The 14,184-nt window shown below is 48.7% G+C and overlaps 1 protein-coding gene across 1 annotated transcript; it reads left to right on the top strand.

Annotated features, from left to right (window-relative positions):
• Nucleotides 1–8,529: 8,529 nt before the first annotated feature.
• LOC123119305 (lipoxygenase 2.2, chloroplastic) lies at nt 8,530–13,041 on the top strand. Its single transcript, XM_044539056.1, has 8 exons — nt 8,530–9,060; nt 9,659–9,936; nt 10,039–10,264; nt 10,405–10,773; nt 10,974–11,059; nt 11,166–11,258; nt 11,381–11,712; nt 11,809–13,041. Exons 1-8 carry the CDS (start codon nt 8,649–8,651, stop codon nt 12,848–12,850), a joined length of 2,838 nt encoding a protein of 945 aa, XP_044394991.1. The 5' UTR covers nt 8,530–8,648; the 3' UTR covers nt 12,851–13,041.
• Nucleotides 13,042–14,184: the final 1,143 nt, after the last annotated feature.

Raw genomic sequence — 14,184 nt, 5'->3', positions numbered from 1 at the left:
GTCTCATCGTAGTCAATCCCTTGAACTTGTCGAAAACCTTTTGCAACAAGTCGAGCTTTATAGACAGTAACATTACCGTCAGCGTCAGTCTTCTTCTTGAAGATCCATTTATTCTCGATGGCTTGCCGATCATCGGGCAAGTCAACCAAAGTCCATACTTTGTTCTCATACATGGATCCCATCTCAGATTTCATGGCCTCAAGCCATTTTGCGGAATCTGGGCTCACCATCGCTTCTTCATAGTTCGTAGGTTCGTCATGGTCTAGTAACATAACCTCCAGAACAGGATTACCGTACCACTCTGGTGCGGATCTTACTCTGGTTGACCTACGAGGTTCAGTAACAACTTGATCTGAAGTTTCATGATCATCATCATTAACTTCCTCACTAATTGGTGTAGACGTCACAGGAACCGGTTTCTGTGATGAACTATTTTCCAATAAGGGAGCAGGTACTGTTACCTCATCAAGTTCTACTTTCCTCCCACTCACTTCTTTCGAGAGAAACTCCTTCTCTAGAAAGGATCCATTCTTAGCAACGAATGTCTTGCCTTCGGATCTGTGATAGAAGGTGTACCCAACAGTTTCCTTTGGGTATCCTATGAAGACACATTTCTCCGATTTGGGTTCGAGCTTATCAGGTTGAAGCTTTTTCACATAAGCATCGCAGCCCCAAACTTTAAGAAACGACAACTTTGGTTTCTTGCCAAACCACAGTTCATAAGGCGTCGTCTCAACGGATTTTGATGGTGCCCTATTTAACGTGAATGCGGCCGTCTCTAAAGCATAACCCCAAAACGATAGCGGTAAATCAGTAAGAGACATCATAGATCGCACCATATCTAGTAAAGTACGATTACGACGTTCGGACACACCATTACGCTGTGGTGTTCCGGGTGGCGTGAGTTGCGAAACTATTCCGCATTGTTTCAAATGTAGACCAAACTCGTAACTCAAATATTCTCCTCCACGATCAGATCGTAGAAACTTTATTTTCTTGTTACGATGATTTTCAACTTCACTCTGAAATTCTTTGAACTTTTCAAATGTTTCAGACTTATGTTTCATTAAGTAGATATACCCATATCTGCTTAAATCATCTGTGAAGGTGAGAAAATAACGATACCCGCCGCGAGCCTCAACATTCATTGGACCACATACATCAGTATGTATGATCTCCAACAAATCAGTTGCTCGCTCCATAGTTCCGGAGAACGGCGTTTTAGTCATCTTGCCCATGAGGCATGGTTCGCAAGTACCAAGTGATTCATAATCAAGTGATTCCAAAAGTCCATCAGTATGGAGTTTCTTCATGCGCTTTACACCAATATGACCCAAACGGCAGTGCCACAAATAAGTTGCACTATCATTATCAACTCTGCATCTTTTGGCTTCAACATTATGAATATGTGTATCACTACTATCGAGATTCATCAAAAATAGACCACTCTTCAAGGGTGCATGACCATAAAAGATATTACTCATATAAATAGAACAACCATTATTCTCAGATTTAAATGAATAACCGTCTCGCATCAAACAAGATCCAGATATAATGTTCATGCTCAACGCTGGCACCAAATAACAATTATTTAGGTCTAAAACTAATCCCGAAGGTAGATGTAGAGGTAGCGTGCCGACGGCGATCACATCGACTTTGGAACCATTTCCCACGCGCATCGTCACCTCGTCCTTAGCCAGTGTTCGCTTAATCCGTAGTCCCTGTTTTGAGTTGCAAATATTAGCAACAGAACCAGTATCAAATACCCAGGTGCTACTGCGAGCTCTGGTAAGGTACACATCAATAACATGTATATCACATATACCTTTGTTCACCTTGCCATCCTTCTTATCCGCCAAATACTTGGGGCAGTTCCGCTTCCAGTGACCAGTCTGCTTGCAGTAGAAGCACTCAGTCTCAGGCTTAGGTCCAGACTTGGGTTTCTTCTCTTGAGCAGCAACTTGTTTGCTGTTCTTCTTGAAGTTCCCCTTCTTCTTCCCTTTGCCCTTTTTCTTGAAACTGGTGGTCTTATTGACCATCAACACTTGATGCTCCTTCTTGATTTCTACCTCCGCAGCCTTTAGCATTGCGAAGAGCTCGGGAATCGTCTTATCCATCCCTTGCATGTTATAGTTCATCACGAAGCTCTTGTAGCTTGGTGGCAGTGATTGAAGAATTCTGTCAATGACGCTATCATCCGGAAGATTAACTCCCAGTTGAATCAAGTGATTGTTATACCCAGACATTCTGAGTATATGCTCACTGACAGAACTATTCTCCTCCATCTTGCAGCTGTAGAACTTATTGGAGACTTCATATCTCTCAATCCGGGCATTTGCTTGAAATATTAACTTCAACTCCTGGAACATCTCATATGCTCCATGACGTTCAAAACGTCGTTGAAGTCCCGGTTCTAAGCCGTAAAGCATGGCACACTGAACTATCGAGTAGTCATCAGCTTTGCTCTGCCAGACGTTCATAACATCTGGTGTTGCTCCTGCAGCAGGTTTGGCACCTAGCGGTGCTTCCAGGACGTAATTCTTCTGTGCAGCAATGAGGATAATCCTCAAGTTACGGACCCAGTCCGTGTAATTGCTACCATCATCTTTCAACTTTGCTTTCTCAAGGAACGCATTAAAATTCAACGGAACAACAACACGAGCCATCTATCTACAACAAACATAGACATGCAAAATACTATCAGGTACTAAGTTCATGATAAATTTAAGTTCAATTAATCATATTACTTAAGAACTCCCACTTAGATAGACATCCCTCTAATCATCTAAGTGATCACGTGATCCAAATCAACTAAACCATAACCGATCATCACGTGAAATGGAGTAGTTTTCAATGGTGAACATCACTATGTTGATCATATCTACTATATGATTCACGCTCGACCTTTCGGTCTCAGTGTTCCGAGGCCATATCTGCATATGCTAGGCTCGTCAAGTTTAACCTGAGTATTCTGCGTGTGCAAAACTGGCTTGCACCCGTTGTAGATGGACGTAGAGCTTATCACACCCGATCATCACGTGGTGTCTGGGCACGACGAACTTTGGCAACGGTGCATACTCAGGGAGAACACTTTTATCTTGAAATTTAGTGAGAGATCATCTTATAATGCTACCGTCAATCAAAGCAAAATAAGATGCATAAAAGATAAACATCACATGCAATCAATATAAGTGATATGATATGGCCATCATCATCTTGTGCTTGTGATCTCCATCTCCGAAGCACCGTCATGATCACCATCGTCACCGGCGCGACACCTTGATCTCCATCGTAGCATCGTTGTCGTCTCGCCAACTATTGCTTCTACGACTATCGCTACCGCTTAGTGATAAAGTAAAGCAATTACAGGGCGATTGCATTGCATACAATAAAGCGACAACCATATGGCTCCTGCCAGTTGCCGATAACTCGGTTACAAAACATGATCATCTCATACAATAAAATATAGCATCATGCCTTGACCATATCACATCACAACATGCCCTGCAAAAACAAGTTAGACGTCCTCTACTTTGTTGTTGCAAGTTTTACGTGGCTGCTACGGGCTGAGCAAGAACCGTTCTTACCTACGCATCAAAACCACAACGATAGTTCGTCAAGTTAGTGTTGTTTTAACCTTCTCAAGGACCGGGCGTAGCCACACTCGGTTCAACTAAAGTTGGAGAAACTGACACCCGCCAGCCACCTGTGTGCAAAGCACGTCGGTAGAACCAGTCTCGCGTAAGCGTACGCGTAATGTCGGTCCGGGCCGCTTCATCCAACAATACCGCCGAACCAAAGTGTGACATGCTGGTAAGCAGTATGACTTGTATCGCCCACAACTCACTTGTGTTCTACTCGTGCATATAACATCAACGCATAAAACCTGGCTCGGATGCCACTGTTGGGGAACGTAGTAATTTCAAAAAAATTCCTACGCACACGCAAGATCATGGTGATGCATAGCAACGAGAGGGGAGAGTGTGTCCACGTACCCTCGTAGACCGAAAGCGGAAGCGTTAGCACAACGCGGTTGATGTAGTCGTACGTCTTCACGATCCGACCGATCAAGTACCGAACGCACGGCACCTCCGAGTTCAGCACACGTTCAACTCGATGATGTCCCTCGAACTCCGATCCAGCCGAGCTTTGAGGGAGAGTTTCGTCAGCACGACGGCGTGGTGACGATGATGATGTTCTACCGACGCAGGGCTTCGCCTAAGCACCGCTACGATATTATCGAGGTGGATTATGGTGGAGGGGGGCACCGCACACGCCTAAGAGATCCAAGGGATCAATTGTTGTGTCTCCAAGGGGTGCCTCCCTCCCCGTATATAAAGGAGTGGAGGAGGGGGAGGGGGCCGGCCACCCTAGGCGCGCCCCATGAGGAGTCCTACTCCCACCGGGAGTAGGACTCCCCCCTTCCATGTGGGAGTACGAGAGGAGAGGGAAGGAGAGAGGGGGGAAAGGAAAGGGGGGCGCCCCCCTCCTTGTCCAATTCGGACTGGGGGGGAGGGGGCGCGCGTCTGCCCCTTGGCCGCCCCTCCTCTTCTCCACTAGGCCCAATAGGCCCATTAGTCTCCCCGGGGGTTCTGGTAACCCCCCGGTACTCCGGTATATGCCCGATACTCTCCGAAACCATTCCGGTGCCCGAACATAGTCGTCCAATATATCAATCTTTATGTCTCGACCATTTCGAGACTCCTCTTCATGTCCGTGATCACATCCGGGACTCCAAACTACCTTCGGTACATCAAAACACATAAACTCATAATATAACCGTCATCGAACTTTAAGCGTGCAGACCCTACGGGTTTGAGAACTATGTAGACATGACCGAGACATGTCTCCGGTCAATAACCAATAGCGGAACCTGGATGCTCATATTGGCTCCCACATATTCTACGAAGATCTTTATCGGTCAAACCGCATAACAACATACGTTGTTCCCTTTGTCATCGGTATGTTACTTGCCCGAGATTCGATCGTCGGTATCTCAATACCTAGTTCAATCTCGTTACCTGCAAGTCTCTTTACTCGTTCCGTAATACATCATCCCGCAACTAACTCATTAGTTGCAATGCTTGCAAGGCTTAAGTGATGTGCATTACCGAGTGGGCCCAGAGATACCTCTCAGACAATCGGAGTGACAAATCCTAATCTCGAAATACGCCAACCCAACAAGTACCTTCGGAGACACCTGTAGAGCACCTTTATAATCACCCAGTTACGTTGTGACGTTTGGTAGCACACAAAGTGTTCCTCCGGTAAACGGGAGTTGCATAATCTCATAGTCATAGGAACATGTATAAGTCATGAAGAAAGCAATAGCAACATACTAAACGATCAAGTGCTAAGCTAACGGAATGGGTCAAGTCAATCACATCATTCTCCTAATGATGTGATCCTGTTAATCAAATGACAACTCTTTGTCTATGGCTAGGAAATATAACCATCTTTGATCAACGAGCTAGTCAAGTAGAGGCATACTAGTGACACTCTGTTTGTCTATGTATTCACACATGTATCATGTTTTCGGTTAATACAATTCTAGCATGAATAATAAACTTTTATCATGATATAAGGAAATAAATAATAACTTTATTATTGCCTCTAGGGCATATTTCCTTCAGGACCGCCCCCTTAAATCAGGCCGAGCCTGCAGCCCCCATGCCACCGCGGCACCCCGGATCAGATCAGGGCGGTGCGCGGATCTGGCGTCGCATCGGTAGCAGCAGGGCGCCGGGAAAGCGCGCCTCGCTGGTAGCCAACAGCGCGCCGCCACGTATGGAGGAGCAGGCCACGCAAATGCCATGGCCGGCCGCCGCCTCGGCCTTGAATCTCAGGGGAAAACGCCTTGCTGCGAGAGAGAGCTCGCCCCGCCGCCACCGTCCGCAGCACGGGCTTAGCCTGGTCGCCTCCTCCGACGATGGCGAGGGGGGGATGGTGGGGAGGGGCTTGAGGTGGCCGGCGGCTGGGTCTCCCCCCGTGTCGCCCGTGGGAGCGATGCGGGGGTCGGGCTGGGCAGGTAACATGATTGTGTTTGGTGCTAGGAAGGCGCATCTTCCATACATGTATCCGTGCTAATTGATTTTCTGTTTTCATGGTTTTTTTAATAATCAGATCTATCGTAAAAGTTCACTGGAGGTATAAAACATTTCAAACATAATAAAAATTACACTGAGATTATGAGACCATCGAACAACCACTATTGTCGTTAGAATGAGCCGGTGACGCGCTGTTGTCATCGCTCCCCTAATACAATCGGCTTGACATTGTCGATGACAACCGATAAGTCTTTGTGCACGTGCCACTAAGGACCAGCGCCCTGGAGCCACGGTTGTCGCCGTTGAACCCTTGCATAGATCTAAAGCATTTGACACTAAACCTCGCCACATGATGAGAAATCCTAACCTTACTACCTCAAGGAGACAGTAGGAATCTACACCAGAGCTCCGTCGACAAAACCCAGATGGACGAACTCGAAGTTTTCTCTCCTAACCTTGGGCGGCTAGGGCAAACTCTTCCCTCGAGGCTTCACTGATGAGCCCATGGATTCTCCTCTCCTCTACATGCCGCTCCGGCGGCCTGTGGTGAGGACGGGATTCCCCGTGCCTCCGCTCCGATTTGTAGTTTAGGTTAGGATTTTTTAGTCCTCACAAGCACAACGCTCGAGCGAATGGCCACGTGTCTCATGTTGGTCGACGAGTTCGTTCGTCGGTGTAGTCGATCTGTGCCAGCAAATACTACATGATCTCATTATTAAGCAACAAACGCCCATACGGACCATCAGTCTATTAAAACTGCAACATAATTCTACCGCTCAAACTAGACAAATTATCTCTGCATGTTGTTTTTTGTCGAAGCTAATCTCCAACGGCAATCCGCAAAAAAAATTCCGCATCCGTCCGCGGACACGAGGGGATCAGTACATGGACACGGATGCGGGAGGCCGTCATCCAACGCTGCGTGTATACATTTCAATCACTTTATGAATCAACCAGATGAAATTAATGCAAACTCGGCGAATTTCACTAAAATTCAGACATAATCTACATTAAAAAACGATATTTTGACCGTTTAACTAAAAACTTATAAAAAAACTAAACTCTATAGCGGACAACAACCTCGTACGCGTGGCCGCCATGTCCCGCCGCACTGTCGCCGCCGTCGTTGTTGTCGTCGTCCGTCCGTCCCGCGCGCAAGGCTTTCGGAGGGCCAAGGCAGCCTTGTCCGGCTACTGCCCGCCGCTCACGGTGTAGCCACCCCGCTTCCTGCTTCATGGTTTGGAGTGCCTCCGTGGCCAGTGCCGACGGCGCGGGCGGAGCCCTAGCGACGGCCTTGCCTTTGCTGGCGCCGGAAGTCTCGCTAAGAGACCACTCCTCACCGTACTTGCGATCTCGTTGTCGACAGTGGCGGCGTCTGGCGTCGGTCTCATTGGTGGTGACGGAACGGTCTAGGGCGCACGCGACGGCGAGGTCCGGGTCGTTGCAGACCCATTTCGGCGCCTCATCAGTCTTTGCATACGAGGAGTGGCGGGCAGCGTTGTGCCGGTCGCACCGCACCTGCTCCTCCTCAGAGACAACGGCCCTCAACCCCGAGGGGCCGCCGACACCGCCGCTTCCGAGGTAATGGAGGATGTGGCCTCACGCCTTCCTTATGGCCGGCGGTAGCTCGTAGACGGCTTGGCGGCGGATGCGGCTGGGCGGCGAGTCAGGCCCGCTAATGCGCGCGTATCGGCTGTGCACTGGTGGCGAGCGGGCTCGTCCTTCACGCGGTTGTGTGTGGGGGGGGGGGGGGGGCGAGCTCCTCCTTGACCCGCCGGGTGGGGACATCGGCTCCGGCTTGACGCGGTAGCGCGGCGGGGACGATGGCTCCTCCTTGACCCGCGTCGGCGACGGTGGTGCCAGGCCAATCTGACGGAGCGACCGCTCTGTCCTTATCTTCATCTGACGGACGTATTCTTCATCCGCCAGATCTGCCTCGGCGAGGAGGCGTGGCCGCTGCTCTGGCTGATGCTCCTCCTCGACACCGGAGGAGAGGACGATCTCCTCCTTGACGGAGGAGCTGGCCGCCGTGGATCCGAGTGGCCCGGAGAGCGCGGGCGTCGGTGTCAAGATCCACCCGAGAATGAACTACCATCGCCACCGCCTACCGACGCGGACCACCACAACTTCGGCATCGCCGCGGTAGGAGGAGGGGCTTGGAGAGGTAGAGGACGGGCTCGGAGAGGAGGAGGCGGTCGAAGAGAAGGAGATGCAGATGTGCATCGCCGGAGCAGGGCTTATATAGCCGCGACCAAGCCAGACAAACGGGCGGTCATTTCACTCCAATGCGGCGCAGCGGCCGGAGTTGGTAGTAAACAATCAGAAATGCAACTTGTGTTGTGCTGTGAGACGCTGATCTCTCCGGCGGGCGGGTGGAGCTGCAATGCAATGCGTTGGGTGTCGTTACGATTGCCTTGCGTCAGCGGGATGACGTCTCTCTTCTTGGATCTCTATAAATAGGAGATCCAGGATCGCTCTATCCGACATCCCATCCCATCCCATCCCTCCATCACATCAGCCTTCCCTTGCCTAAGTTGTAGCACAACGTGATACGAATTAGTAAGAAGAGACACTCACAACCACGCTGCAGCCACATTGCTAATGGCAGCCATGCCTCTAGCTCTAGGTGCACCGAGCCATCATGGTTCATCTTCCTTCTCCTCCACAGTCTCATCAGTTCGGCGAGCGGTCCCGGTGCCAGAGGCTCGTCGGACATCGAGCAACGCTCGCCACAGAGTCTCCACAGTTGGCTGCACCGCCACCGCCACCGCCACCACCACCACTTTGTCCGAAGTGGACACGGTCGGGCACCGAGCTGCTCCCCGCGGTTTCAACCTCACGTCGTCGAATATCAAGATGAAGGCCACCGTGACGGTGCACATGAAAAGTTTCTGGTCAGGACTTTTAGAAATAACTTCCTTGTCTGATAAGGCCGATTGGCTTTACCATTGGACGAAGGATCTCCTTGTCCGAGAGTGGCTACAACTTGAGCTCGTCTCGGAGTTGAATCCAGGTGACAAGGCTCCCTTGTACTGTCCTCTTCACTTCCGCCCCCTTAATCCTGCATGCATATAATTTCTTATTTTTCTTGTCGTTCAAAGAAACATAATTTGTTTTTTCCAAAGGCAGCCATCTCTATACTATACGGACTCCCTATGGATGCCTATGAGTACCTTACCTGCTTTATCAAAATTCCATGCTAACATGAAAAATAATCTAATTAGGTAATTCAACAACATAATACTAACAATAATAAATCGAAATTCAACAACAGTAGTAATTCTTCTCGCAAAAAAAAAAGCAACAAGAACAATGGTACGTAATTCTTGAATAACAAAATGAATCATAAAGGCTACATAAATTCTGGATGTAGCTAGACAGAAAATGAACTCCCAAACATACATAGACATATATACCCATAAATAAGCCGAGAAAAATAACGTATACATGCATGGTTTTAAGGGTAATGATACAACCCGACGTACAAAAATTCATAAATCAGAATGAAGGTGGAATGATATAGCCCAAAAGTTGGAATGAAAAAATACAGTCACCATGCATGAATCACAGCGGGGCCTTAGATCTGAATGCATGGTTCGCTGTGGGTGCAGAACATCCAATCTCCAGTTATGCCAAATACTCGGGTACAGGAGCCGATGAGGAGTTTTACACGTACGAGGCCACCTTCACGGTGCCGGCATCGTTCTGCCCCATCGGCGCCGTGCGCGTGGTGAACGAGCACTACAGCGAGATGTTTCTAGGAGAGGTCAGGATCTTCCCCGCCGACCAGAGCCCGTTGTCGGCCAGCGCTACGTTATTCCACTGCAACTCGTGGATCCACCCCTCGCACATTAGCCCCGACAAGCCTCGTACTTTCTTCCCTGTCACGGTCAGTACCCTACCCTGCATGCCCTAAACTAAACCAACTTCACAACACACTGGCATGCAATTACCTTACCAGCAGCTACCATCGTGACTGCGTGCGGTGCAGTACTCTTACCTCCCGTCGAAGACGCCCGGGGGCATGAAGAAGCTGCGCCACAGTGAGCTACTGGACATCCGTGGCAACGGCACCGACGAGCGCAAGCCACACGACCGCATCTACGACTATGACGTCTACAACGACCTCGGCAACAAGCGACCTGTGCTCGGCGGTGAAAAGCGCCCCTACCCGCGACGCTGCCGCACGGGCCGCCCTCACTACACGCAAGGGCAAGGTACGTACCCCCGCCGCCGTACTAGCTCCTCCTTGTCTAGAAAAAACCCACTCCTCTAATATAATGTCAAAAACGCTCTTATATTATGATACGGGGACATATGATTATCAGCACTACACTAGATGAATCTTGTCGTGCAGATACAGATTGGGAAACGAGGGCCACCGACAAGATTTATGTGCCCCGGGATGAGGCGTTCACGGAAATAAAAGAGGCGGCGTTCCTAAGAGAATTGGTTTTGTCCGTGGGACACTCGCTCTGCACGCTCAAGTTCAAGGATATGGAAGACCACAAGAGCCAGAGCTTCCCTTCCTTGGCGGCGATCGATGCGCTGTACGAGGTCGACTTCAGGAACCAGCCCTCGCAATCGCAACCGCACACACATGCGGAGATTGCCGGGGTCATGATTGGTTTCGTTGTGGATGAGCTGGAGCGCCTCCTCCATGGAGCGCACCTTCCGGAGGAGATCTGCAGATTCTTGAAGTTCGAAACGCCGGAAATTCATGATAGTACGTACTACTCCTACTGTACTAGTACTAGTAGAGATTTGCATGCTTAATACTAGCTTCTAGTACTAGTAGATATCAATGTTTTAAATAGCGGGCTAGGCTATCGAAAATAACGGCGAGCCTCCAAATCAGATGCATGCTTACCATCCCGTAATTCTTACTGGTGCTTATGCATGCATGCATGTTGAAAAATGATGCAGAGGACAAGTTTGCTTGGTTCAGAGATGAGGAGTTTGCGCGAGAAACCCTTGCAGGGATGAACCCACTGAGCATTCAACTAGTCACGGTACGGTATCTACTCTATATATGTTCAGTTATATAGTATGAGTTCATCACCATTACCATATATAGATGCATGTGTATGGTACCTTGAAAACTGCGCATGAATGCAGGAGTTGCCTATCGTCAGCGAGGTGGACGGGCCATCCCTTATCACTAAAGAGCTGATTGAAGAGCAGATAAACGGTGTCATGACAGCTGAGGAGGTGAGAATTAATTAAACAAGGAAGGAAGAAGCCTGATGCATGCATAACTAACTATAGTAATTAATTTCTCGGTTGACAATATTATCATTGTTGAGCATATGTATATATACACGTACGTACAGGCCATGCGTAGGAAGAAGCTGTTCATGCTGGACTACCACGACATGTTCCTGCCATTCGTACACAAGGTGCGCATGCTTGAGGACACGACGTTGTATGGGTCGCGCACGCTCTTCTTCCTGACAGGGGACGGCACGCTCCGGCCGATCGCCATCGAGCTGACGAGGCCCGAGTCACAGGATCATGGCCGTCGCAGCTCGCCATCCCCGACCAAGGACGAGTGGCGCCAGGTCTTCACGCCGGGATCCAGCGTCACAGAATCCTGGCTGTGGCAGCTCGCCAAGTCCCATGTCCTGGCTCATGACACCGGCTACCACCAGCTCGTTAGCCACTGGTACGTCTACGTCATAGTCTAATTCATTCACAGCGCGTGCGTGCATGCATGCCTGCCTGCCTGATCCTGATTGTTTTACGTTTCGTCACATGCCAGGCTGAGGACGCACTGTTGTGTTGAACCGTACATCATCGCGGCTAACCGGCAGCTGAGTCGGATGCACCCCATCTACCAGCTGCTGCACCCGCACTTCCGGTACACCATGGAGATAAACGCTCAGGCGCGCCAGATGCTCATCGACGCGGGTGGAATCATCGAGAGCGCCTTTTCGCCGGGAAGATACTGCATGGAGCTCAGCTCCGTGGCTTACGACAAGTTCTGGCGGTTCGACATGGAGGCTCTGCCGGAAGATCTCATCCGGAGGGGCATGGCAGTCAGAGGGGAGGATGGCAAACTGGAGTTGGCCATAGAGGACTACCCGTACGCCAACGATGGCCTCATGGTCTGGGATGCCATCAAGCAGTGGGCGTCGGACTACGTGAAGTACTACTACCCAGGCGCGAAGGACATCATCGACGACCACGAGCTCCAAGGTTGGTGGACGGAGGTGCGAACCAAAGGCCACGAGGATAAGAAGGACGAGCCGTGGTGGCCGGTGCTGGACAGCCACGAGAGTCTCGTCCAAGTCTTGGCCACCATCATGTGGGTCACGTCCGCGCACCACGCCGCCGTCAACTTTGGCCAGTACCCCCTGGCTGGGTACATCCCCAACCGCCCAACCACAACCCGGAAGAACATGCCGCCGGAGATGGGCGGCCCCGACTCCAAGGAGATGCGCGCGTTTCTGGAGGAGCCGGAGAGGGTGCTGCTGGACACCTTTCCGTCCCAGTACCAGAGCGTCATTGTCATGCTGATATTGAACCTCCTGTCTTCACACTCGTCAGACGAGGAATACATGGGCACGTACCAAGAGCTTGTTTGGAGAAAGGAAGAGAAGATCAAAGAGGCTTTTGACAGGTTCAAATCCAAAATGGTAGATATCGCGGCACAGATCGACAAGGCTAACATGGACCCCAAGCTAAAAAACCGTAACGGCCCTGGTGTGGTGCCGTATGTGTTGCTCAGGCCGTCAAATGGTCATCCCGAGGACGAGAAGACGGTGATGGGGCTGGGCATCCCGTACAGCATCTCCATTTGAGATTGAGATGTGCCGCGCTGCATGGATGAGCTAGCCGTACATACGTGTCTTCTAGTACTGTGTGTGTGTATATATATATATACTACCTTACTAGATGATACTTTGCACGCTGCCACAAAAATTGGCTGATTGAAACATGAATGTTTGGATCAATAATATGAGATCTTTGAATATAGATATTGTTTACTGTATTTGATCATTGTCTAGTTATAAAACATATATTAAATATAAGAGTGCAGCGACTCAGTGCTCAGGCTCATCTGCATCCGGTCAGAAAAAAATTCAAAACAAATACTAGAAAAATTCAAAAAAATCCATTTTTAGACCTGTGGTAGACAATTTATTGCGTGAGGTTCGCTCCAAATTTTAGCTCATTTGGACATCTGAGTAGCTCTCAGCAAAAAAAGACAAATTGGGTCAAAATAGTACATGAACCGTAAACTGTTTTACAGACCCTGGATTTGTCTTTTTTTTTGAGAGTTTCTCAGTTGTCCAAATGATTTGAAAATTAGGGCGGACCTCACGCGTCAAATTGTCTACCATGGGAAAAAATTTGGATTTTTTTGAATTTTATAGTATTTGTTTTGATTTTTCATTCAACATGGGTGCAGATGAGCCCGGGCTCAGAAAAAGATTTCTTTAAATATAAGTACTATAATAGTTTTTCATGCAAGGTTGCCTGTTGAGTGGGTTGTCTTTTCGCATGCATGATTGCATAATGAGACAACCATTTCTCCATCAATAATTGCATGTAGAGGTGGGATGTTTCATTAGTACTGAAATCACTCTGATTGCCGAGTGTCGACCTGTTTGTAGTGTCTTTTCTTGGACACTTGTACAAAATTATGAAACGCAAGAAAAATAAAGGCAACCCTAATCTCACCCCCTTCTATATCATAAAGAACAGATATATTTTTATACTTCTCCAAGAAGAAAAGAAGTGCCTCTATATTTACCTTATAGATTTATGTATCACAATCCATCTCGAGCTATTTGAATCAATACCTATTCTATGATGCTTTGGAAGAAGCTTGTACAGTTTGGGAAGGGGATCTTTTTGAGAGAGAAAAATAATCTACTTCAACCGATGTGCCCTTACGCACGGCCATGCATTAATCATTTTGCCAATCCTTATTCTTTTATATTTTCTTTAGTTTTGTTTCACTCATGCAAGAAACTATTGTATTGTAAGAAAGAGCCATTATACCAATTCAGAATTTCTACTAGAAATGAAGAATGGTTAAAAAGTTCGTCAAACAATCCATGTGTTGAGTGCTTCAGAAAATACACTTGGCATGCTCCCGGTTTCTCTAGTGTTACACTCCGCAAATAAA

The sequence above is a fragment of the Triticum aestivum genome, chromosome 5D, assembly GCF_018294505.1.
Source record: "Triticum aestivum cultivar Chinese Spring chromosome 5D, IWGSC CS RefSeq v2.1, whole genome shotgun sequence".
Taxonomy (NCBI): Eukaryota; Viridiplantae; Streptophyta; class Magnoliopsida; order Poales; family Poaceae; genus Triticum; species Triticum aestivum.
The sequence above is the reverse complement of the archived record's forward strand: the minus strand, read 5'-3'. Positions and strand labels throughout refer to the sequence as shown.